Genomic DNA, 25,194 nt, shown 5'->3' with positions numbered 1-25,194 from the left:
CACCTACTGGGTCACCGCCGTCGGTTTCGCGTTCAGGAGGTTTGTCCCCAGCGCCGAGCCGTATACCCACCCTCGCCGCTGCCATGGCGGCAGCTCCGCCGCTCTCCAAGGCTGAGTATCTGAAGCGTTACCTGTCTGGGGCAGATGCAGGCATCGACGGAGCTCCCGAGTCCGGTCGCAAGCGGCGTAAAAAGCGGCCAAAACCTGGCGGGGTTGGCGGCAAGGGGTGAGTTCCTGGCAGGGGCGGGGCCTGTGACAGCTCGCTGCCCCCTCACCTTTCCCAACTCCGCCCTCCGCCTCCCGGTTCCTCCATCCTGCCGGCGCGCCTGCCTCATTGCGCTGCGACCCCTGCTTAAGCTCTGGGTCCCACTTGGACTGCGTCAAGCTCTCCTGACCTCTGCCTCCTCCCGGCTTACACCTAGCGCCTCTGAGCAGCTGCATGTGTTAAAGCCAGGCTGTAACTTTCCTTTTTTTCCCGCCTTTATAGCCTTCCGTCCTCTAGAGATTGAACGTCGTGCCTCCGAAAATACTCTAGCTACTTCAAAGCTTCTGTGCTTGGATATTTAGGGCCCTGTCTGTGGGGGTTCCTAAATCCTAGGGACTCTTATCCCGATTCGAAGACCCATCCGTGATCGTGTCTGTTACTATTAAATGTTATCATTGACGGAAACATTTACACACTTGTTATGCGCCAGGCACCTAAGAAATTTGAAATACATGAACTTAACTTACTATCAGAAGTAGATATTATTATTATTCTCATTTTCAAATGAGAAAATCTCGTGACTCAGCGTACTAGTTTAATAGTACCCCCTTCCCCAAATTCTCCTCAGTCCAGAACTTAAAATGACATTATTTGGAACTAGGATCTTTGCAGGTGTGATCAGTTAAGATGAAATTATACTTTATTAAGATGGGTACTAAATTCAGTATGACTAGTGTCCTTTTAAGAAGATGGAAGTTTTTCACATACAGGGAAAATGGCCATGTGTACGTGGAAGCTGAAATTGGATTGTATTTAAGCTGAGCCAATCCAAGCAAGGTCTGCCTGGACTACCTACCATAAACTGAATGAGGCAAGTAAAGTTCATCCTCAGAAGGCTTCCTAGGGACCATGGCCTTTTATAGACACCCTGATTTTTAATTTGATTTTTGATTTCAGCTTCTAGCCTTCAGAACTGTGAGAAAACACTTGTCTTTTTTTTTTTTTTTTTTTTTTTTTGATACTGAGGATTGAACTTATGGGCACTTCACCACTGAGCTACATCCCCAGCCATTTTTATTTTTCATTTTGAGACCGGGTCTCACTAAGTTGCTTAGGGCCTCCCTAAGTTGCTGAGGTTGGCCTGAATTTACAGTCCTCCTGCCCGGGCCTCCTGAGTTGCTGGGATTACAGGTGTGTACTAATGCCCATCCATTTTTGTCATTTTAAGCCATCCAGATTGTGGTACTTTGTTATGGGCAGTCTTAGGAAACTAATACACCCAGTAAAGTCAAATAGTTCCACAACTAGTCTGTTTTCTTTACTGGTTTGGTTCTTGCTTTATTCTTGCTTTCTGTTTTCTTTCTCCTCTGATTTGTTGTGTATTCTTTGGGAGCAATGCCATGATATGAAAATAGTTTGAGCTTTGGAATTAACACGTCCATATCAGAGCTTGAATCATATCTGTGCCACTTTATTAAGCTTTGTTGATACTGGCAAAATATTTCATCTCTTTGAGTCTCAGTTTCCTAATCTTTAAAATGAGAGTTAAAATTGAACAGTACTACTTACGTTAAATAGTTGTGATTAGAGCTGTTTTCTCAAGTGCCCCTAACTTTTCAAATAATAACTCTTCCCATCACAGTTCGTTTGTCTAACAAATATTTAATAAATGTAGTCATTCCTCAGTATCTTTGCGGATTGTTTCCCAAAATCCATGAATATTCAGGTTTCTTGTATAAAATGACATATATTTATATGTATCCTACACAAATCTTCCCATATATCAGAGCATCTTTAGATTATTAATAGTACCTAATACAATGTCAATGCAATGTCAGTAGTTGTTCAGAATTATTTAGGAAATAGTGACAAAAAGTCTCTACCTACTCAATACAGATGAGGTTTTTTCCTGAGTGTTTTCAGTCTGTGGTTGGTTGAATGCAAATGCAGGACCATTGATATAGAGGACTGATTGCAGCTATTATGCCAGTTATTGAAGGGTTTTGAGGATATCTCTGTGAATAAGAACACCTTGGTCCCAGTTTAATGAAGCTTAGAGAATCCAGGCTTTATACAAGTAATTGATTTCATTATTTTGGAAAAATACAATGAAAGTATCCCAAGGGTGTAATAGAGGTTTTTAGTTTAAGAGTGGGAAGAGGGTAGGCAAGGAAGATATGTGCAAGGAAATTATATTTATGCTTAGACCTGAAGAATGAGTAAGAGTGCCTGGTAAAGAATGAGAAGAGTAGGTCAGGTAGAGGGAAGGAACTGCATTTGTGAAAACTGACATAGTAAGGAATTTGGCTTATTGCAGGCATCAAAAGATGACTAGTAGTGAATTGAGGGGGCAGTGGCAAGGGATGAAATCCATATAGACAAAGACTAGATTGTGCAGGATTTTGAAGTTTATCCTAAACCTAACAAATAAGCGTTCTTTAGGTTGGCATCCCAGAATGACTGTTCCTTTTTGATCTATTTATTGTTCCCTTTTAGAATGCGGATTGTTGATGATGATGTGAGTTGGACAGCTATCTCCAACACTAAACCAGAAAAGGAGGAGGAAGATGATGGAGATTTGCCTGTGGTATGTATTTCTTAGTTATACCTATTGTCAGCACTTTGAAATGATGTAAGCTTCTCATTTGCTTCCCATTGCAGGATAGATTTATAGAGAAGGAAGCTGAGCACAGAGAGAAGAGGTGACATTTTCCAAAGACCTTTTAAATGTAGTCTTTTTTCATGATGCTTATGCATATGGTTCCAACTTTTAAATTTATTTACTTTGCAGTGTTGTGAAAGTGATATACGTTAAGTAGAAACTGTATTTTGAATTTTGAATTTTGATTTTTTCCTGGCCTAGCACTATTCATGTATGATACTATCTCATGATGCTGGGTAATGGCAGAGAACCACAGCTTCCAGTCAGCCATGTGATCACAAGGAGAATTAAGCAATCCTCTACAGTATATTGTGTGCTAAGCTCAAATGTTCAGTGGGTTAGGTGTATTAAATATTAAATATATTATTATTAAATATATTATTAAATATATTTTTGACTTGAGATAGTTTCAACCTATGATGGGTTTAAATGGATGTAACCACATTTTAAGTTGAGGAGCATCTATACACTGACTCCTTTATTTATGGGAAGCTCTATCAGCCTGTGGATGAGAAAAGAGAGAGGCGGAACTCCTCAACATGTTGACTGAGCCATAATTAGTATTATCCATGGTTCAGTTTGTTGGAATCTACCTTAAAATAATGTTTAGATTCTATTAGAGGAAAATTTTTATTTGCTCATTTTGTTCATTGATTTAAATAAGCTTTAAAATTGTGTACTCTTGCCTAAGTACTGGCGATTTGTAGATGAATAGAAAATACTGTTTGTACTTTAGAGGTTATACTCTAGAATGAGAGGCTGTATTTCATATAATTTCAAACAATAAAATAAATTCCACATAGGCAGCAAACACCATTAGAGCAAAGGGGAAGTAGGGCACTTTATATTCCACTGGGAGTCATGAAAGAGTAAGGATCTGAATTGAGTTTTGAAGGATGAATAAGAGCCAGGTGGAGGAAAACATAGGCCAGTAACCTCCCATTAGTATATTCATGGAACCAATGCTGATAATTTCTGAGAAACAGGTAAAAAAGAGCTGTTGATAGGCTGTATTATATTAAAAGATGGTAAAGATGGATTCCAGGGCAGTATAAGTTCCCAGTGAAATTCTAAAATGGATTTTTAAAAAGATGGCTTGTTAGTAATTATAAGTGAAATAGTGATCATAAGGAGCCAATTTAATTTTAGTCAGATCACTCAAATCTAATATTTACAGCATTTGTTTTATTAGAGCAATATACATTTATTATAGAATGTTTTGGGATATAAGAAAGTTTAAAGTATTAAAAAGAATGTAATAATCACTTGTACTGTGACCATTTGGACACAACTGCTAACATTTGGATGTGTAGCTCTTCAGGTTTTTTTCCTCCTTATAGATTATACATCCTTGCATTTTATTTATTTTTTCATACACAAATGGGATTATATTGTACAAATAGTTTTGGAGCCTACACTCTCACTTAATATTGAAAATATTTTAGTTAGACTTTAAAGTATTCTTTTTGATTTTTAATGGTTGCAAAGTAGTTCTATATGTTTTTATTTTAACCTGTCCTACTTACTGGACACATGGGTTTTTTTCCCCCAGCTTTAAAATATTATATTGGTTTGATAAATATCTTGTTTATAAGGCAGTTTAGGAATCCATTTTTTTTTATTTCTATAAAATGAAATTAAGGGGTCAGAGGGAATGGCCCTTTAGAGCTGTATTCCCATATTGCTTTCCAATAGCTGTTACCAGTTTACTCTCCCACTAGGGGTATATGAAAATGCTGGGTTTCCCACTTTTTCAATAATTTTTGGTAAACAACGAAAGCAACAGCCTATCTACCAATATTGTAGGTGAACAATGGTATTTAGTTTCTTTCAATACTAGTGAAATAAGTAATTATTCATATGTTTTTTGGGCATTTGTGTTTTGTGAATTTCCTCTTTGCCTAATTTTTAGGAAATTGAAATTTTGATTCTTATATTGATTTATTTAGTATTTATGTAATAATATTGAGAGGATGTTTTATCATTGCCCTTTCATTTTTTTTTATAAAGTTTTATTTTTTCTGTAATCAAGCCTATTAATTTTCTTTTATAATATTGCCTTTTGCTTTTATGATGGCTTAAAACCCTAAAAAAGGAGGTTTTCAGCACAGTACTCCCTGCACTGATTAAAACAAATCTTTATTATTGAATTCATTTTGTTTCTGTAAGATCATTACCACCATCACCAATAAAGTTAAAAATAATTATGGTGACTATGGTAGCACTGGCACATAAGAATAACTAGTAGTAGATATAATTTTTTGAGGACTTACCATGTATTGAGTTCTGCTAAGCTTTCATGAGTAATCTCATTCAGTCCTCATAGGATTCTTTTGAGTCCTGCTTTTACAAATGAGGAAACTGAGGCTTGGAATAATTTGCCAAAGGGTGCACAGATGTTAAGTGGCAGAGCTGGGGCTTTTGATTTTAGTTCATCCTGAAAGCCTATGCTGTCCATGCCCAGAGAACGATCTCAAAACAAGGTTATGTGAAGAATGATAGTAAGATTTTGGGAGAAGAGAAGTAGTAGAGGGGAATTATGACCTGGATTTAAATTCTAGTTTTACAACTTGTTAGCTTGTGACATTGAGAAAGTTACTTAACTACTCTGAGTCACAATTTGCTGGTCAATGTCCTAAAGTCTTTCTTTGCAGGATTATTGTGAGAAATGAGTGAGATAATATATAAGTACAAAATACAATGCCTCCCACGTAGTTGCTACTCTGTAACTAGAATTTATTAGAGAGCCATCTTTGAAACTCTTTCATGTGGAAAGGGGATCACTTGTATCAGAGGTCAGAATTAGGATTGAAGAAAAGAAGTTACAAGAGGGTGGATCAATAAAAATAATAAAACCAAGAATTTTCTAACACTGCAAAAATGCAAATGGGCTTCCTTGTAAGATAATGAGCTCCTGGTCAGTGAGTTTCCTGTCAGGGAGGGATTGGGCAAGCAATCATTTATTAGGGATACTATGGAGAAGATTCTGATTTGTTTGGCAATTTGGAGGATATCAAATATGGTTTTAATCGTGTAAAAATTATATAATTCTGTGTACATATCAATTGCTCCCTTTGGTTGTATTCAAGAAGAACTAGTATCATGACAACCCATAACAAGGAAGGTCTCATAAGGGCCCAAAATTCTTAATTAGTGATAGACATGGCAGTGAGGCAGCCTGTTTTTTTACTCTGAATGTAAAAGTATAGAAGAAATTTAATTTTAGTGTACAAGTGGCAGTTGTGTATCTGGAGGGTTAATAAAGAGGCTTGTAATGAAAGAAATGAACCTTTGAAGGGAAATTGACTAGTTGGGGAAAAACCTACAATTAAGCCAGTACAGTGACTATTGGATGTTTGTGGAGCAAACAATTGAGGACCACTGTATGTTTCTTTATGATCACTTCTCATGGGTATATGTGCACTGTGTATATTGGGAATGGGAGTGGCTATAATTTCAGGTTCTGAAGATGGTGGAACTCTCTGGCTACAGATTCAATTTATTCAGCATAGGTCCTTACTCCATAGGTGGCTGAGTTTGTGGATGAGCGGCCAGAAGAAGTAAAGCAGATGGAGGCCTTTCGTTCCAGTGCCAAATGGAAGCTTTTGGGAGGTGAGTTCCAACAAAACATGAATCTAAATTTCCCATTTATAAGATAGGTCTTTCTTTTCTGAACTTTTATTTTTAGAGGAACGCATAGTTTGTTTCAGTGTGTCATTGATCCTAAAAAGTATCATGGGAAAAAAGAAAACAGGACTTCTTCAGAGGTAATTAGACATGGGAAGTTGGAGACTGGGTATCCCTCTTGCTCTTATATTTTTGTATTAGGGCTGCTGAGGTCAGAAGGTCCTCATTTGAAGATCTTTCAGCACCCTGAGGAACAGAGTTGGGAGAGTTCGAATGCTTCTTTCCTTTTCTAGAATGAAGCAACCCATGTATGGATCAAGTACCAATGTTTTTGTCCTTTTTATTTGTTTTAGTAAATTTCTCCATTCTTCCCTTAAATATTGGCATTTTATAGTGCATTATCCTCTTCTTGCTTACTCTAGACCCTCTCCCTAGACTCATAATTTAACTTCCTATTTAAGAAGTTTTTTTTTTTTTTTACAGTTCTTAAGAATTGGTTCATATCTGTCTGAGCAGAGATAACTTCTTTTTCCTCTTTTTTTTTTTTTTTTTTTAAGAGAAAAGGTTTCATTTGGCTCACAAAGGGCAAAGACCTCTTATTTGCCATGGTATTCTCTTTGCCTAGTATAACGAGGTCCCCTTAATAAATATTTCTTCTCCAATTGTGTACAGTATGTCAAAATGCATTCTACTTTCTCATATGTCTAATTAGAACAACAAAAAAATTCAAAGATAGTTAACCAATTAAAAAAAATGACTAAGTAAATAAATATTTGTTGATAGACATATGATTCTTGCTTTTGTTAAGTTGCCCAGGCTGGCCTCAAATTTGTAATCTTCTGGCCTTAGCCTTCCTAGTCACTGGGATGTGCCTGACAGGATCTTGTTTCTGTATAATAGTTTAACTCTGCTGATGTTTGTTCCTTTTCACATGTAGTGGATATTCTGCCTTTTCCTATAGTTGTATTTCCATTTTTTCCATAATACTTTTTCCAGGAAGAATCTTCTGGTCTCTATATTTACAGGTCTCAGAAGTGAAACACAAATAGGTGCATGTGCACCCCCACCCCCACCCCAACACACACACATACACAGAGTCCTTTTTCTTCTGCCTCACCTGCAGTTGCAGTACTCCATCCCAATCTTATTATAGGAAATATCCTCACGGATCTCTGTCTGTACTCCCTTTTTATAATTATCCTGTCAGTTATCAAGTTCATGGATTAGGTTATTGTCAGTTTCTCCACTAGCATCTTTTCTCTTTAGAGTGAATTCTAATCAGATAGGCCTGTTCCCCAAAGTGAAGGAGCTGACTTGGTTTAATTCATTCATTTAGTAAGTATTCATTGGGTCCTACATACTTCTTATTTGTGTTTGGGCCATGGAACTCAATGATAAGAAATAGGGGGAATGGAGGAGCTGAAATTTAGAAATGTCCCAGTTGCTATAAACATTTCATTCTGTGAGACCTTTGAAAGTTGATGGTCTCAAACAACTTATTTTTTCAACTGTATTTTTAAAGATTGCGTATGAACTCTGGTGCCAAGTAGATCTGGATTTGAGTGTTTACTCCTTTACCACATGTTAGCAGTACGACTTTGGTAAATTATTTAGTCCTTCTGACTATCTGACTATCAACTTCCTCATCTATAAAATGGGAATAACAATATTTATCCCCTTGGCTTTTTGTGAGAATTGGATGAAGTAATGTAAAGCATTAGCACACAAATGATCAGTAAATACTTTTTTTTTTTTTTTTTCTGGTGGTTCTCCCCCCTTAATAAGGAGCACAATGACATGGGTTAAATACTTAATAGCATTTCATTTTGATGCGCACAGGTTTAGTCACTTGGCCTTTTGAATGAAGACTGAATACAAACTATAAATTAGACTAAATATATACTAGGAGCCACTGACTAGGAACTATGCACAAAAACGATTTGGGAAAGAAATTGGATTAGAAGACTGGGGTTCTAGTTTGTCTTTTCCTCTTGGTAGCTATGACTTTAGGTACGAAATTATTTAGTTCCTAGCCAGATGTGGTGACACAACTGTAATCCTAGCTGTTGGAGAATCTAAGACAGGAAGATCGAAAGTTCAAGGCAAGCCTTGGCAATTTAGCGAAATCCTGTCTTTGAAATAAAAAACAGAAAGGACTGAGGATATAGCTCTGTTGGTAGAGCATCCTTGTGTTCAGTCCCTAGTATCTCAGAACAAACAAATGAATAAACAAACCCTAAGAAATCACTTAGAGGCTTTTCTTTCTTTCTTTTTTTTTTGGTACTGAGATTGAACCTAGGGGTTCTTAACCATTGAGCCCCATCCCCAGGCATTTTTTATATTTTATTTAGAGACAGGGTCTTGCTGAGTTGCTAAGTGCCTGGCTAAGTTGCTGAGGCCGCTTTGAACATGTGATCTTCCTGTCTCATCCTCCGGAGTTGCTGGGATTACAGGTGTGCGCCACTGTGCCTGGCATGAGCCTTTTTTTAAATGTCTGTAAAACAAAGATACCTGCCTTGCTTACCCTACAGGTTATAATATAAAAAGTATATTTAAAATGCTTTACAAATTGATGATGTGGTAGGCAAATAAGAGGAGTTATTCTCAAGATACCCATGAGTGCTGGTTTGCTATCACTAAGCAAGAGAGCTGTGCAGACCTTTTGAACATTCTGAATAGTTTTGAGGTGTGTCTGTTGGGGCATTTTTTGAAACTTTGGGTGTTAGGGGTGGACCGAGCATTTGTGAGAATCTGACTTTTTGCTATTTGTGTTTAGGTTACAGTGAAGATGTACCCTCACATAGACATTTCCATCATGACACTCTGGACCCATCTCCTAGGCGGATCCGTCATGACACCCCAGATCCATCTCCTCCTAGGAGGGCCTGTCATGACACCCCGGATTCATCTCCCTCTGGCAGGGTCCATCATGATACCCTGGATCCATCTCCTTCTAGGAGGGCTGGTCATGATACCCCCGATCCATCTCCTCCTAGAAGGTCCTGTAATGACACCCCGGATCCATCTCCTCCTAGGAGGGTCCGTCACGATACCCCGGATTCTTCTCCTCCTAGGAGGGTCCGTCATGATACTCCAGATCCATCTCCTCCTAGGAGGGGCCGTCATGATACTCCAGATCTGTCTCCCCCAAGAAAGGCCTGTGATGACTCAGACATATCTCCTAACAGGAGGGTCCGCCATGACTCCTCAGATGCTTCGCCCCCCAGGAGGGCCTATCATGTTTCTCCAGATCCTTCTCCCTCCAGAAAGCCTCATCATAATTCTTCAGGTGTATCTCCTAAGAGAGTCCATCATGATTCCTCAGGTATCTCTTCCTCCAGAAGGGCCTGTAACAACTCCCCTGATACATCCCAAACTAGGAGAACTTTTGACTCCTCAGACACAAGGCATCCCAGGAGGGCCCATCACGACTCCCCTGATTTGGCAACTAATGTTGCTCATTTACTGCCCAGAACTAAAAGTAATAAAGCTCCAGAAAGAGCTTCCAGTAAGACTTCTCCACACCAGAAGGGGCCAGGACCCTCTCATCCATCACTCCCAAAGAACATCAAACATGAGTGTGACTCGGATCTCTCTCCTCCACGAAAAAAACAAACAAAAGCCCATTATGGAGATAAGAAGCCACTTGATTCTAAAGGTGAGTATCTGACTGCCCCTGGGAGGGGCTTAATTCTTTTGGTTCTTTCTTTTAGATCTTTACTTGCTTTATTGGAATTTGCTTTATGCAAATAGGTTTCTTTGGAAGAGTTTTAAAAAGTTGAGGGGCTGAGCTCAAGGGAATTGAAAAATTACAGTGATGGGAAGGGAAGTTTTTATATGTCATGTTATTTACTCTCCCTACTCTATATAAGAGTACTACATATTTCTTGCAGAAACCTTAGAATATATAGAAATGTATAATGAAGCAGAAAAAATGTGATACAGAATCCTGTCACTCGGGCAGTCATGACTAGTGTTGTAGCCAGAGTCTTTGGGTTTTTTTTTGGGATGCATTTTTGATGTAGTTGACTCCTGCTGTGCAAAATATATCTCATATATAATATTGACTACTCTTTTTGTTTAACATAATCTTCAGGTCTAAAAATACCTCTGTGTTGTTGTAATTTTTAATGGTGTTATGTTGTATAAATTGACTTAACAATTTCCCTTACATTACATGTGCACAGGTTTAGTCACATGTAATGTAATATCAAAAAAGGGCTGGGGATGTGGCTCAGTGGTAGAGTACTTGCTTAGCATGTGCAAGACCTTGGTTTGATCCCCAACAATTCCAGAAGAAATAACAACAAAAGGACCCCCAAAGTCTGTTCCTAATAGTGCATATTCATGGTTATTTCTTAGTTTTAGCTTTTGTAATCCTTTAATGAACATCCTTATGCTTAAACTGTTGTCCCTTTTTGGATATTTCCTTATCTGTGTCTGTATAGATTTCCTAGAAATCTAATTGCTTCTATATAGGTCTCTTAGAAAGCCAAGAAGTTGATTTACTAGGTCAGAAGGACTGATTATTTTCATACTGATAAGACATATTGCAGTTTTTTTTTTTTTTTTTTTTTTTTTGAGGGGGTGGTGGTGGTGGTGGTGATTTGTGATGTTTTTATCTAGAACTTAAGCTTGTATGATGAAATTTTTTCTTCATTTGTTCCTAAGTACAATTTTAAGTTTAAATTAAAATACTTCCATATCCTTTAGTGTGAGAATGTCAGAATATATTCTAGGTATTCCTGGCTTTTGCCACACCAGAGAGAGATGACTCCAAGTTGTCTTACCTGTTTTCTTGGGTGGGATGGGGGTACCACAGATGAGTGTATTAAGATCTCATAAACTTAGCACAGTTGCTAGTTACTATTTACTTGGTAATAGAACCCCTCATCCTGCCTATTAGTTTTAAAAGTTGTCACTGACTTTGTTCTTCCCTGTCATCCATCCATACTTATGTTTTGGTTAGTAATAGTTCCTCACAGGGGTACTAAATAAATATTGTACCTTAGCTTGGTAAGGGGATTATCTTTTTTTCTGTGTTTTGTTTGAGATCTAACCCAAGGTCTTGTGCATGCTAGGCAAGTGCTCTGTCATTGAGCGCTATGCCATAATTTATTCATTAATTTTTAGGCTCTTTTTCCAATCTAGGAAATTTCATACATGTCACCTAGGAGACATCAAAATCATGCACTGGATCTTCTTCCTATCCAGGTGACTACTGGAAAGCCTCTGATTCAGATCTTTCTCCTCCACGGCATAAACAAAGTTCAGGGCACCAGGATTCTGATTCAGATCTGTCACCTCCACGGAATAGACCAAGACACCGGAGTTCTGATTCTGACCTCTCTCCACCAAGAAGAAAACGGAGGACCAAATCTTCTGATTCTGATCTCTCTCCACCTCGAAGGAGTCAGCCTCCTGGAAAGAAGGTAGGGATTTCCAGATATTATACTCTTTTCTCAGAGAAACTCCTCTCATTTAACTTTATATCAGTCAAAGAGAATCAAGCCAGAGAAAAAGTGGGTAGGTCCTGGTATAGTATAGAAAATCTTAGTTAAAGGGTCTCCTGAAGCTTTCTTTCTCTCTGAGGGCAGGACTGGCTATAACAGCCCAGACTTGTAAACACAAAGCATGATGTTTTGAAAGTTTCAGATTTCAGAGCATTTTGGGTTTTAGGCTTTTGAATTAGAGATGCTCAGCACCAGATTCTCCAAGAGGCTTCAGCCTTTTTGGCTTTATAATTCCACAAATCTCATTTTAATAGTTCCAAAAACTTGGACTGAACACTTTACCACTGAGTGACATCCCCAGCCCTATTTATTTATTTATTTAAAATTTTGAGACGGTCTTGCTAAGATGCTGAGAGTCTTGCTAAGTTGCTGGGGCTGGCCTGGAACTTGGAATCCTTCTGCCTCAGTCTCCCAAGTTGCTGGTATTGTAGGCATGTGCCACTGCACCTGGCTTCCTGTTTTCTTAAGAACAAAATGAGGATGGTTGTTTGCAGAGTCGAATTAGGACAACAAACCTTGTGTCAGACTAATTGCACATTTGAATCCAGCTTCTAATTATCTCTGAAATTTGGGCAAGATGCTTGATAACTCTAAGCCTCAGCTTCTACATCCATAAAATGTTGGTAATGCTAGAATCTACTTTATAAAATTATTTGTAAGAATTAAATGAGTTGGTGGAAGTAAAACTTATAGCACTGTACAAAAAAGTAAGCATTTGGTATTGATGATTTATCATTATAAATTTATTATAAAGTGAACTGTAGGCCTTTGTATGTAGAGCTCTGGATCCAGGTCTCTATTCTGTCTTTATATAGAAGCACTTAAAATATGAAACTACTTTTATAAATTATATTGTCTGGGAAGTCAGTTTTGTTTTAAATCTTAATAAAGCTTGATAAATTAGCACAAGAAAACGCCACATGAACCCTGTGTAATTGTATTGTAAAGAACACTAGTAGTAGTAAAGGAATCGCACTTGTGAGTTGGTTAAAAAACAGAACGGGGGGCTGGAGTTGTAGCTCAGTGGTAGAGCACTTGCCTGGCATGTGTGAAGCCCTGGGTTCAATCCTCAGCACCATGTATAAATACATAGATAAAATAAAAGATCTATTGGCAACTTAAAAAAAATAAAACAGAACAATATAGCCTATGGTGTACATGTTTCTCTCATGGCAGACTTGCTCAGGTAAATTTCCTCTGATGAAGACTGAGAAATTGGTCCTGGCTGGTTAGACCAGCCTGTGCCTAACTTTCTTTAGAGGAAAAAAAGTAAGGTCTCTATTTCAGTTGAACGCTTTGATGTTTTATGTGTTATTTAGTACATACATAATCTGATACTAATCAAATGTAATTGCTTATGGATGTAATGATATAATACATACTCCATTTGTACCTTGGAGTTTAGCTTGATGCAAAGTGAAAATTAGTAGAAAATTTTCATTTGGTCATTTCTTCTATTATTGTCCTTGCTTGATGATCTTAGGTTTACTTGAATTTGTACTTTAAATGGAGTATTTTTTCAGTGCAGTGTCTTTTGGAACAGAGGTTGATACAAGTTTCTGGTTAGGTGACCTGAAAGTGAATCTTCATGTGTGCAGTTTTATATACTGAAAAGTTGGAAATACAAATGCTTAGCCCCTCCTTTAATATATTGTTGGTTTGTGTTTGTTTACTCTTAAACTTTATGGTACTATTAAATTTTCCTTGGAATTAGGTCTTATTTCGTCTTTTCTGTGTTGTGAATCCTATGGTCAGTAATCAAACTGTGAAGCTGGAGTTTTTGGTTTGGTTATTGTTGATCATGGACAAAAATGCAACTAATTTTGTAGACCCATGGAGCCTACTGATACATTGTCTCATTGATATTGGATGCTCCCTTTTCCATTGCACAGGCTGCATACATGTATTCTGGGGCTAAAACTGGGTTGGTGTTAACTGACATACAACAAGAGCAGCAAGAGCTCAAGAAACAGGACCAGGAAACCAAGGCATTTGAAGGTAAAATTGTTGAAGTGTAGAGTCCAACTAGGTTCATGTAGCTTCTCTTCTTTTTAAATATGGCTTATTGATTCTGATAGTTTAAATTTAATTGCTATTGGATTTCAGTTCTGGTTATTATGTATATTTTAATCTATAGTAGGTCCAAGTGATACTTTTCTTCTTAGAAGATGTCAGTTCTCAGGACCATCCTCAATATATACCTCAGTGTTGGTAGGAACTAGTGGGAGGGGGGAAGACTGCAAAAGTTCTTAAACTGGATCACAAATCCAAGGCAGTTGATTTCATCTGATAGAATGTTGTTCCTAAATATTAGCCTTTTGATACCTGGCATTTATCTTAAAAAGTATAATTTTCCTTTGTAGCTGAATTCCAGTTTGCTGAAACTGTATTTCGTGACAAGTCTGGTCGGAAGAGGAATTTGAAACTGGAACGTCTAGAGCAAAGGAGAAAAGCAGAGAAGGACTCGGAGAGAGATGAGCTGTATGCCCAGTGGGGAAAAGGGTAAGGGTACCACTGAAAGGGAAAACAAAACAGCAGTGACTGAAACAAGTCATTTTCTGCTTTTTAAAGCTGTTGTCAGGAAGGGTCATTCAATCTGCTGAATTTCCTTACCAAGAGGCTGATATATTCCATACTTCCAGTTGGATTCTGGGAATTTTACCTTTTTTATTATTTGGCCTAGGCTACTACAAAGCCGAGGTTCTCTAAATGTAGCATTGTGGTCTATCTCAGTGTAAGAGTGGAATTGTCAAATAGGATAGTTCTTTTTTGCCCAGGCTTGCCCAGAGCCGGCAACAGCAACAAAATGTGGAGGACGCAATGAAGGAGATGCAGAAGCCTCTGGCCCGCTATATTGATGATGAAGACCTGGATCGGATGCTCAGAGAACAAGAAAGAGAGGGGGACCCCATGGCCAACTTCATCAAGAAGAATAAGGCCAAGGAAAACAAGAATAAGAAAGGTGAGACTAATGGGAATTATCAGAGCTGGATGGAAGTGTCTTACTGAAGATAGAGTCTATGTGCAAAGATGGTTTTTCAGTACAATTTAAAATTCTTCATATTTTTCTGGGAGTTTAGATTCAACACAGTAGGGTTTTCTATATAGAGTTTTTTTCCCTGTTTCTATTCATCTCTGAATATATAGGTAACTAACAACTTTTTTCTCATTGCTCTCTTTAGTGAGACCTCGCTATAGTGGCCCAGCACCTCCTCCCAACAGATTCAATATCTGGCCTGGATATCGCTGGGATGGAGTGGACAGGTAAGCCTATTTCCTACATTTTAATTTTTGTCTTCCACCTCACCCTAACTTTCCCTACTATTCTTTTAAAACCACTCTTTATTCATCATCATTTTGTGTTGTAATCCTAAGGTGAATGATATGTACTTTGCCTGCTTCTATTTCTGAGGTCCACAAATTCTATTTCTTATGCTTGTAACATTCCCCGTCTTCTTTCTTTTTCACAATACTTTTTAAGTTCTGGACAAACAACTGAAATGGTCAAGATAGGATACTCTGTGCTTTGGACATCGATCCCTTTTTGTATTCTCTAATGTTTAGATGGGATGAGTGATGATTATTGTCCAGAGCTTTCTATATATTATATCTTTAAAACATAGTGCTTGGACCTTTTTTTCCCTTTAAAAAATTTATTTATTTATTTATTTTTAGTTGTAATTGGACACAATACCTTTATTTTATTTATTTATATGTGGTGCTGAGGACCAAACCCAGGGCCTCGCACATACTAGGCAAGCACTTTACTGTTGAGCCACAACCCCAGCCCAGTGCTTGAACCTTAATTCTCTTAATTGTCTTAGGAGTAAGTACTGGTAATGTCTCAGAGATCCCTAGACTTCTCTATTCACCTACGCATATATTTTAATTTCCCGTCTGTTGTGATATATAAACTATAGACTTCTATCTAAAGTCACTTCTGTTTACGTATTGGATCCCATCTCCTCTTGTCTACTAAAAGCATTCTAACATCTAAAACAATGATTTTCACATATTTAAATCTCAGGATCTCTTGACATTCTTAAAAATTATTGAGGCCCAGCCAGGTGTGGTACTGTATACTGGTATTCCCAGCTACTTGGGAAGCTGAGGCAGGAGGATCACAAATTCAAGGTCAGCCTTGACAATTTATCCTGTCTCAAAATAAGAAATAGAAAGGGCTAGGGATGTAGCTCAGTGGTGGAACACTTGGCTAGCTTACACCAAGTCCCACCAAGCCCTTGTATAGCCAAAAACCAAAAAAAAAAAAAAAATTATTGAACATCCCAGAAAGCTTTTGTTGTGTACCATATGGAAATTAAAACTGAACTGTTTAAAAAGTACTTATTATGGGCTGGGGTTGTAGCTCAAGGATAGAGTGCTTGCCTCAACACGTGTGAGGACACATGAGGCCATGGGTTTAATTCTCAGCACCATATAAAAATGAATAAATAAATTAAAAAAGATATTTTTAAAAAGTACTTATTAATTCACTCTATAAGATAGTAAAAGCCATTAAGTGTTAATATAATTACTATATTTTTTTAAACAAAAATAGCTACGTTATCCAAACTGAAAAACAGAAGGACAGCATTTATCTACATTTTTGCAAATTTCATTAATTAGTGGCTTAATAGTAGACAGCTGGATTCTGCATTTGTCTATTTTATGTAAGCTGAAGTATAGGAAGAAAATTCAGCCTCATACAGAAGTAATAGAAAAGGAAAGGTGTATTATATTTTTGATACTGCACAAAAGCTCTTTTCAGGTTAGTTATGTGGAATCTAAAACCCTTTCAAAGAACTTTTTATACTATCTCATTAAAATCCATTTTGATCTTTTTTATACTTTGATTTTTTTACTCATGTATGATTTTATAATAATGTTCACTGGTCATTTGAAAAATATTGGTTTGTTGAGTTTTATAAACCTTCTAAATATTGATATGTATTCATTATACAATATTAAAATTGTTCCTGTTAATATCATCTCTGACTTTATCACAGAAGTCTTTAAATAATGGAAAGCTAAAGAGTTCTTGGTGATGGTTATAGTTTTTTAAAATTCTAATCTACATTTGAAAGCTTGAATTTTATCCTTGGCAACAGATATTTTCAGTTGTTTTCCTTGAAGTAAAACTCACTTTGTACAGTATCTTTTTTGTAGATCCCATTAGATTTTATATCTAAAAGATCATGACATCTTCAAATACAGATAGTTTTACTTCTTTTGCGTTTTGGATGTCTTTCATTTTCTTGCACTGTTGAATTTGTAAGCACTTCCAGTGAAGGTATTAACTAGAAGTAGTAAGAACAGGCATCTTTGCCTTATTCCTATCCTTAGGAAGAAAACATTCAGTCTTTTACTATTAAATATATTGTAGGCTATAGGTGTTTTGTAGATATCCTTTATCGAATTGAGAAAGTTTCCTTCTATTCCTAGTTTGCTGAGTTTTTTTTTTTTCCCCTCAAAATTGTATGTTGGCTTTTATTCAAAATATTTTCTAATTCTCCTTTTGGTTTATTCTTTGCTCTGTTGGTTGTCTAGGAGTGCATTGTTTAATCACAAATATTTCAACTTTTCTAGATATCTTATTGCTATTGATTTCTAATTTAATTCCATTTTGGTCAGAGGACAGACTCTAATTAATTTTGAGCTTTTGAAATTTATTAAGATGTGTTTTATGGCCTTGTATGTTGTCTACCTTGTGAATATTTCATTTATACTTGAAGAGAATGTATATTCTGCAGTTATTATTATACTAATATCTATTAGGTTTCAGTGGTATTTAATGGTCTTTTTAATTTAATTAATGTATCCTGATTTTTTTTGTTTGTTATTTTTTTTTAATTTTCTATCAGTCACTTTCTTGTTTTACCTGGTTTATTGTATTTTTCAACTGTAGAATTTCAATTTGATAGCTTGTATTTCTCTGCTGTGATTTCCCATCTGTTCGTTCATCATGGGACATTTTCTTCTATCTGGAGAATACTTAAAATTAGTGCTTTGAAGTTTTGTTTGCTATTCACAATATTTGATTTACCACAGGTTTGGTTTCTGTTAATTTTTTCTTGAATATGTATCATATTTTTCTGTTTATTTACACTTTTGGAATTTTAAAATTGTTGCTGATATTATATGAATGATAAATTGTAGAGACTTTGGTTTCTCTTATATTACTCTGAAGTGTGTTGAATTTTATTGTAGAAGACAGTTAACATGGACATATTTGAACTCTGGACTCTCTTTTGCAGTAGCCAGAATCTCTGCTTAGTTCTTTCAGTTTCTAGTGGCTACTTTTTCATCAAGCTGATGATGAGACCTCTGTATGTGTGTAGTATAATGGTTAGCTAAGGATTTGGGTGGAGTTTGTGTATAGAGAAGTGGAGTTTATCCCTTTTGCATTTCCTACCCTTCTGGGATCCACCTCTCTCTAATTTTGTAGATGCTCTGCTTACTTTGCACTGACACCTCAAGCCAGTAAGCCTATAGTGTTTGGCCTCTGAACTGAGCAGCTGAGAGATTGCCCTCTGGCAAAAAGATTCCTAAATATCTTATCATTTTTAGACTTCCATCTAGTTCGTCCACTTTTGGCCACTCTTTCATACCTTCAAATACTTTCCAATACTTGTTTACTTTATCCAGGTTTTATAATTGCTATTTGAGGGTAGGTTAGTCTGCTTAAGTTATTCTGCAGTAACTGAAATCCACCTTCTCACCCTCTGTGGGCCTTAGGCATTGTCTTTTCTCCCTTAGGCTACCATTAAAACCCAAGGCTCCAGTTCTCTTATTGGCACATATCCTTAGAGTGGCTATGATTTTGGTCTAGCTGACTACTTTATTTTCCAGTTCACTGTATATAGGCTCTTTGTTTGGTAACTGGAAGATTTTTCAGAACACTAATTTTCTATATAGCCAGAGATAGATCTTCTTATAGCTATAACTCTATAGATATTGCCTAAAGATATGCCTTCTATACTGTTTATATGTTTGGATTTTTATTTTTCTTACTCAAAATTTAGAACTCCTCCTTACCTAAGTTTTTTTTTTTTTTTTTTAAATTGGTGTTTCTTTCTCATCTTTCCCAGTTGCTTTTCTCTATTTCTCATGTTTTGTTTTCTCTGAGATTCCTCCATTTATTCCTTTGACATGTTTGCTTGCATTTTGATCATCTGTCCTCCTCCTCTTCCCATTCCTCTTCCTCTTCCTCTTCTTCTTCCTCTTCCTCCTCCTTCTTCAGTGCTGGGGATGGAACCCAGTATCTTGCACACACTAGGCAAGTGCTCTACCAGTCAAGATTGTTTATTGTTGCATTAACTTCTATAGTTTCATCTCTTTTTGGACCATACAAGAGAATATTTCTGCCACCGATCTATAGAATGTTGCTGTCAGAAAGATCCATAAAATCAATGAAGCTGTCCTCTATTACTTACGGAGAAACTGAGGACCAGCTAGATAAGCAATTTATTTGACTCTTGCAGCTCACCTCCTAAAGCTGAAATTAGAGCCCTAGACTCCTGATTCTTGAGTCCATAGCTCTTACCACTATGAGTTCTCTTTCAGTTTGTTTTCTGATTTTGCTTAGGATTTGATTTATTCATGTCTTTTACATGATCATATTATTTTTAATTATTTAAGTATTTATTTTTCAAGACAAAAATTAAAGCCAGGTATGGTGATTCATCCATGTAATTTCCAGTGACTGGGGAGGCTGAGGCAGGAGGATCGCAAGTTCAAAGCCAGCCTCAGCAACTTAGTGAGGCCCTACATGACTCAGTGAGCCCTTTCCTGATCGGTGGCAGTGTCATTCTCTGGCTTCTAAATAAAACATAAAAAAGGATAAAGATGTGGCTCAGTTTTAGAGTACCTCTGTGTTCAATCCTGGTACCAAAAAGAAAAAAAAAAAGACAAAAATTAGTGGTTTCCTAGTGATCTAGAATACCATACCTGTTTCTAAGATTGGAGATGGTGCCATTCATAATAAGCTTTCCTGATTCCTAAAGCTTTCCACTACTCATCCCACTTATCCCTTAGGATGCTTGTTATAACTTTTAACAGTTATGTACTAGGTGCCAGGGATTCCACTATTAGTGAGAGAAAGGTCCTGATCTGAGGAGCTCACCTCAGATTTTAATTTTAAATGCTTCTTGTTTAGTATTACTTTGGAGGATTTTCAAGGTGCTTTGGGAGCACAAAGGAAAAGTAAATTTAGCCTTGGGAGGATGTGGTCAGGGAATGTTTCCTAGAGGAGCTGTCTTACAGGATGTCAGTTATTAGCCAAGATAAAAAAGAAAGGAAGGATGTTTAAGGAAGAAGATCTCACAGTGCCAAGTCAGGAGGATGGGGAATACTATGGTTTATGGGGTGGGATCATGAACAGTTTACTAGTTGTGTAGCATAAAGTGTGAAATGGAATTGTATGAGATATACTGGAGAGGTAGGCGGTGTCACACTTTGGAAGCCTTTCTGAGGAGCATGTACTACACCCTAGAGGCAAGGGGAATCATTGGAGCATTAAAAGCAGCCCTGCATTTTAGATAGACAAATCAATATGGCAGCAATGTGAAGTATGTGGAAGAAACCAGTTTGGAAGTAGAACAAATATTAGATTGTTGGAGTAGCTCAGGCTACAGGTGATGAAGGCCTGACCTGTAACAGTGCTAGTAAGGAGTAAGTGGGAAAATGGTTAGGGGACTGATATGCGGAAAAGGAAGGAGGAATTGTTTGGCAACAAGGAAATGTCATCGATTTCCTGAAAGCGAGTGAAATAAAAGCCAGGTTCTAATATGTTAAGGAATGAATGAAAAGCAAGGAAATGGAGACAGTGAATGGAGACAGGCTCTTTCAAGAAGTTTAGATAAGCTGGGCAAGGTGGCGCATGCCTGTAATCCCGGCTGCTCGGGAGGTTGAGGCAGAAGAATCACAAGTTCAAATCGAGCCTCAGCAAAAGCGAGACGCTAAGCAATTCAGTGAGTCCCTACTTCTAAATAAAATACAAAATAGGGCTGGGGATGTGGCTTAGTGGTCGAGTGCCCCCCAGTTCAATCCCCCATGCCCCACAAAGTAGTTTAGATAAGAAGGAATGGGGGTATAGCTTAGTGGTTGAGGGCTGCTTAACATGCACAGATCCTAGGTTCAGTCCCCAGCACATTTGCGTGCAAGTGCATGTGCACACAGAATGAATTTAGATAAGAAGACTGAGAGAATGCTTAGTAATTAGAAGAGATTCGAGGCCTATTCACTGTCTTCTCAAAACTCACCCTTGTATTGGCTTCCATGACACCTACCCCTGATTCTTTTCACTTGTCATTTCTTCTTGGCTGCCATTGCAAGCTTCTGTTCTTTTGTGTACTCCTTAAATGTTTCTCAGAGCTGCTTCTATAATTCCATATGTTCTCTCTAAATGAATCTTGCCTAGTCAGACCTTCCAACTACCCCCTATATGTACATGATTTCAAATCTGTATTTTTAGCTCAATCTCGGGTATCTAAATTCATGATAGGTTCTTCTGTTGATAGGTACTTGAGGCCCCTCAAATGCCACATCTTTAAAACTGCACTCATTGCAGCTTCTCCTACTCTGTGCCTGCTCTTGCTCTTGTGCTTTCTTTCCTGATTGGTGGCAGTGTCATTCATCTGGTCACTCAATAATTAACCATTGAGGCAAATTTAGCTCCTGTTTCTTTATCCTTCTGAATCTAATAACTCAGTAAGTACTGATAATTTTGCCATCCATGTCCTCCTCCTTGTCATTGCTTTCATTGTTTGTTGCCTATGCCCTTCAGTGAACTTCTTGCCTCAGATCATCTTCAGAGTGATTTCGTTGAAATGTCATTTATACTTCTGCTTTAAATCCATCCTTTCTGGATGGAACTTATCTTTTTACCATGTTCTAAAGCTTGATATGATTTGGCCTCTGCCTACCTTTCCAGTGTTGACTCAAGGATTCTCCCTTTGTCATATTTTAGGCTCCAACCATACCAGTTTACTTTTGGTTTCCTCCAAGTATGAGAGTATTTATTGTTTTTGTATCTTTGTTCTTGTTTATACTTTACTCTGTCCTGAAATGACCTCCTGACTTTTCGATCCCCTGCCTTCCATCTCCAGTCTTCTGGTTAAGTTGCTGTTTTCAGACTTAGCTTAGGGACCATTCCCACAAAGCTTCTCCTGACCATTCTTGTCCATCCCTCATGTCACTTTTTTACCATACCTCCCTTAAGCTGACTGAAGTTCCCATTTCTGTGGTTGCTGTGATAACCCCATGCATATTTCTATCACAGTTTATGCCTTTTATTTTGATTATTATTTAAATGTCTGTCTCATCCACTAGTCTGTGAGTTCATCAAGATAGGTGCTGTGTCATACCCATTTTCATATAGTGCCTACAGTGCCTAGTATCTGAGGATAATTCAATAAATAGTTAATGAATGGAAAGGATATATGATGTGGACATCAGTGGAGAGTGAGTTGGGTCTTGAAATGCTGAATAGCTGTCAAAGAGTAGAGAAGGATTTGAACAAGGACTAAGAAGAGAAGAAATTGTGTATTTTGTCTGTTTGATTCTTTTGCACATGCCTTAAATGTTTTCATATAACTTCTTTACTTTCCTTCCTACTCATTATATTGTGAACTGTTCTTTTTCTTTTAAAATACATGTCCAGTTCAGTGTTCTGGGTGATGAGTATGTCTTTTTTGATTTCAGATCCAATGGTTTTGAACAGAAGCGCTTTGCCAGGCTTGCCAGCAAGAAAGCAGTGGAAGAACTTGCCTACAAATGGAGTGTTGAGGATATGTAACTTCTCTGAGGCACGATGGGGTGCTGTGGATTGTGGTAGTGGGCATAGGACAGCCAGAATCCAGCTGTAACATCTGTCTGTGCACACAGTCAGGGCCCACACAGACCAGCAACTTGTCAAATGCCAGTTTTGACCACAGAAGAATATTCGAAACCTGATCTTTGGACTGAGGCACCTGGACTTCTCAGGTGTGTCAACACACTCTGTGGCTAGCTTTCATGGAAGCAGTGATTTCTATATCCCAGAGTTTGTTCTTGGCTAGGATTTTTCTTATTTTAATAAACATACATTTATTTTTTTAAAAATAATTTCCTACCTGGGTATTATGTTTGGGGGAAGAATTCCAGCTAATATTGAATCCCTGGGAGTAATGAATGGTTGGATTTTTCATTAATTTGGAAAGTAATGTGAGTAACTTTATCAGTGACACATCTTTTTTTGAGAAAACAGGAAATTAGTAACTAGACCCAGAAATATTAGAAACATGGTGTGTGATAAAGGTAGTGTCACAAATTAGTGGGAAAGAGATGGATAACGGTGCTCAGAAAATTGGCTTGTTGTGTGCAAAAATAAAGTTGGATCCCTACCTCATACCATATAAAACAAAATAAATGCTGAAGCAATTAAAGACCTAATGAAGTATAATTTAGTAAAGCTAGTAGAGGGTTTGCCTAGCATGTGTGAGACCCTGGGATTGATCCCCAGCAACAAAAATAAAATAAAGCTAGTAGGGTGTCTGTGTTACATTAGGGTGAAGACAGATTTCCTAAATAAGATCCCAAAGCATAATCCTGAAGATCTGATAGCTTTGATTATTTTATAATTAAAAGGGTTTCTATTTAGCAAAACAGCCACAATCAAAGCTAAATTTGGGAGTGATTGGGAGAAGCTATCTGCAATGTCTAAAAGTGAGTAGGGATTGCATATATAAGGAATTAAATATAGAAAGAACTTGTGTAAATCATGAAGAAAAAGATAACACAAAATAAAAATATGCAAAGAAATGGATAGGTAAAACCAAGAGAGAAATCCAGAATGGTTAATAAGTATATTACCTCACTAGTAATTAACTAAATGCAAATTAAGACGTATAATTTTGTTAAAAATTTCTACTTTATAGCTATTAGTTTGGCAAAAATAGATGACTCTCATAAAGAATGAAAACTCACAGGGAATCTAACTTGTGTATCCATTTTGGAGTTCAAATGGACAACATTTACTAAAATTAAATAATATTGGGAAGCAACGTTGCACAGTTCTTAAGAGAGGGCCCTGGAGCTATACTGCCCGAAACTGAATATCAGATATGTCATTTGTTAGCTGGTGACCTTTGGTGAGCCACTTAACTTCTCTGTGCTTTACTATCTTCATTTGTGAAGTAGAGATAATAGTACCTACTTTATAGGTGTAATGTAAGCATAGAATAGTGCCCGGCACACAGTAAATATAAAATTCTAAGCTATTTCTGTCATTATCACCATCAAATATGCTAGCCAGCTTCCCAGATGGCCTCCCATGATCATTGCCTGGTTTTTGAGCTCTGCATAGTCCCCTCCCACAATGAATAGGGCTGACTTGTACAACCCATAGGATGTACTGGAAATGTGTGACTTATGAAGCTAGGTCATGGAAGACATTGAAGCATCTGCCTTGTATTCTCTTGGATCACTTGGTCTAGAGGAAGCCAAGTCAGCTCCATGTCAAGACATTCAGACAACCCTCTGGAAAGGCCCATGTAGAGAGGCACTGAAGTCTTTCAGCTGTAGTCAGCTCCAAGTAGCCATCCATTTGAGTGAGCCCCTTTGGAAGTGGATCCTCCAGCTCTGCTCATTCCCTCAGTTCTTTTCAGCCCTGATTGACAACTTGACCACAACCTGCTGAGGAATCCTGAGCCAGAACCATTTAGGTCCATCTTCTTAACTCAAAGAAACAGTATATATATATTTTTTTTTTCAAAAAACAGCATTACTGAGATTTAATTTACCCACTATGCAATTCATCCCTTTTAAGTATGATTCAGTGGTTTTGTGTATCTCAGAATTGTGCAGCCATCACAATTAATTTTAAACTATTTTCATCACCTGGTAGATATAGGAAACCCAATACCCTATTAGCATTTAATTCCTACTTTCCCCCAACTTCCCCAAACATGGACAACCACTACTCTACTTTCTATCTCTATAGATTCATTTATTCTGGACTTTCATATAATATGTGAATGGAATTATCATACAATATATGGCCTCTTGTGTCTGGCTTCTTTCCCTTAGCATACTGTTTTCAAGGTTCATCCATGTTATCACGTCTGTCTGCTTCCTTTCTTTTTATGATTGAATGATGTTCTTTTTTATGGAATACACTTTTCATTCATCCATACATTATTTGGTGGATA

The 25,194-nt window shown here is 37.4% G+C and overlaps 1 protein-coding gene across 1 annotated transcript; it reads left to right on the top strand.

The window, feature by feature from the left end:
• The first annotated feature begins 30 nt into the window (after positions 1-30).
• Bud13 (BUD13 homolog) lies at positions 31-23,110 on the top strand. The gene is made up of 10 exons (XM_027930677.2): positions 31-226; positions 2,702-2,792; positions 6,395-6,479; positions 9,271-10,152; positions 11,709-11,926; positions 13,900-14,005; positions 14,371-14,509; positions 14,785-14,969; positions 15,190-15,271; positions 22,709-23,110. The coding sequence occupies exons 1-10, from the start codon at positions 84-86 to the stop codon at positions 22,800-22,802; spliced, it is 2,025 nt and encodes a 674-aa protein (XP_027786478.1). The 5' UTR covers positions 31-83; the 3' UTR covers positions 22,803-23,110.
• The last annotated feature ends 2,084 nt before the right edge of the window (positions 23,111-25,194 follow it).

The sequence above is a fragment of the Marmota flaviventris genome, chromosome 9, assembly GCF_047511675.1.
Source record: "Marmota flaviventris isolate mMarFla1 chromosome 9, mMarFla1.hap1, whole genome shotgun sequence".
NCBI classification, from domain to species: Eukaryota; Metazoa; Chordata; class Mammalia; order Rodentia; family Sciuridae; genus Marmota; species Marmota flaviventris.
This window is presented reverse-complemented; position numbering and strand designations above follow the sequence as displayed.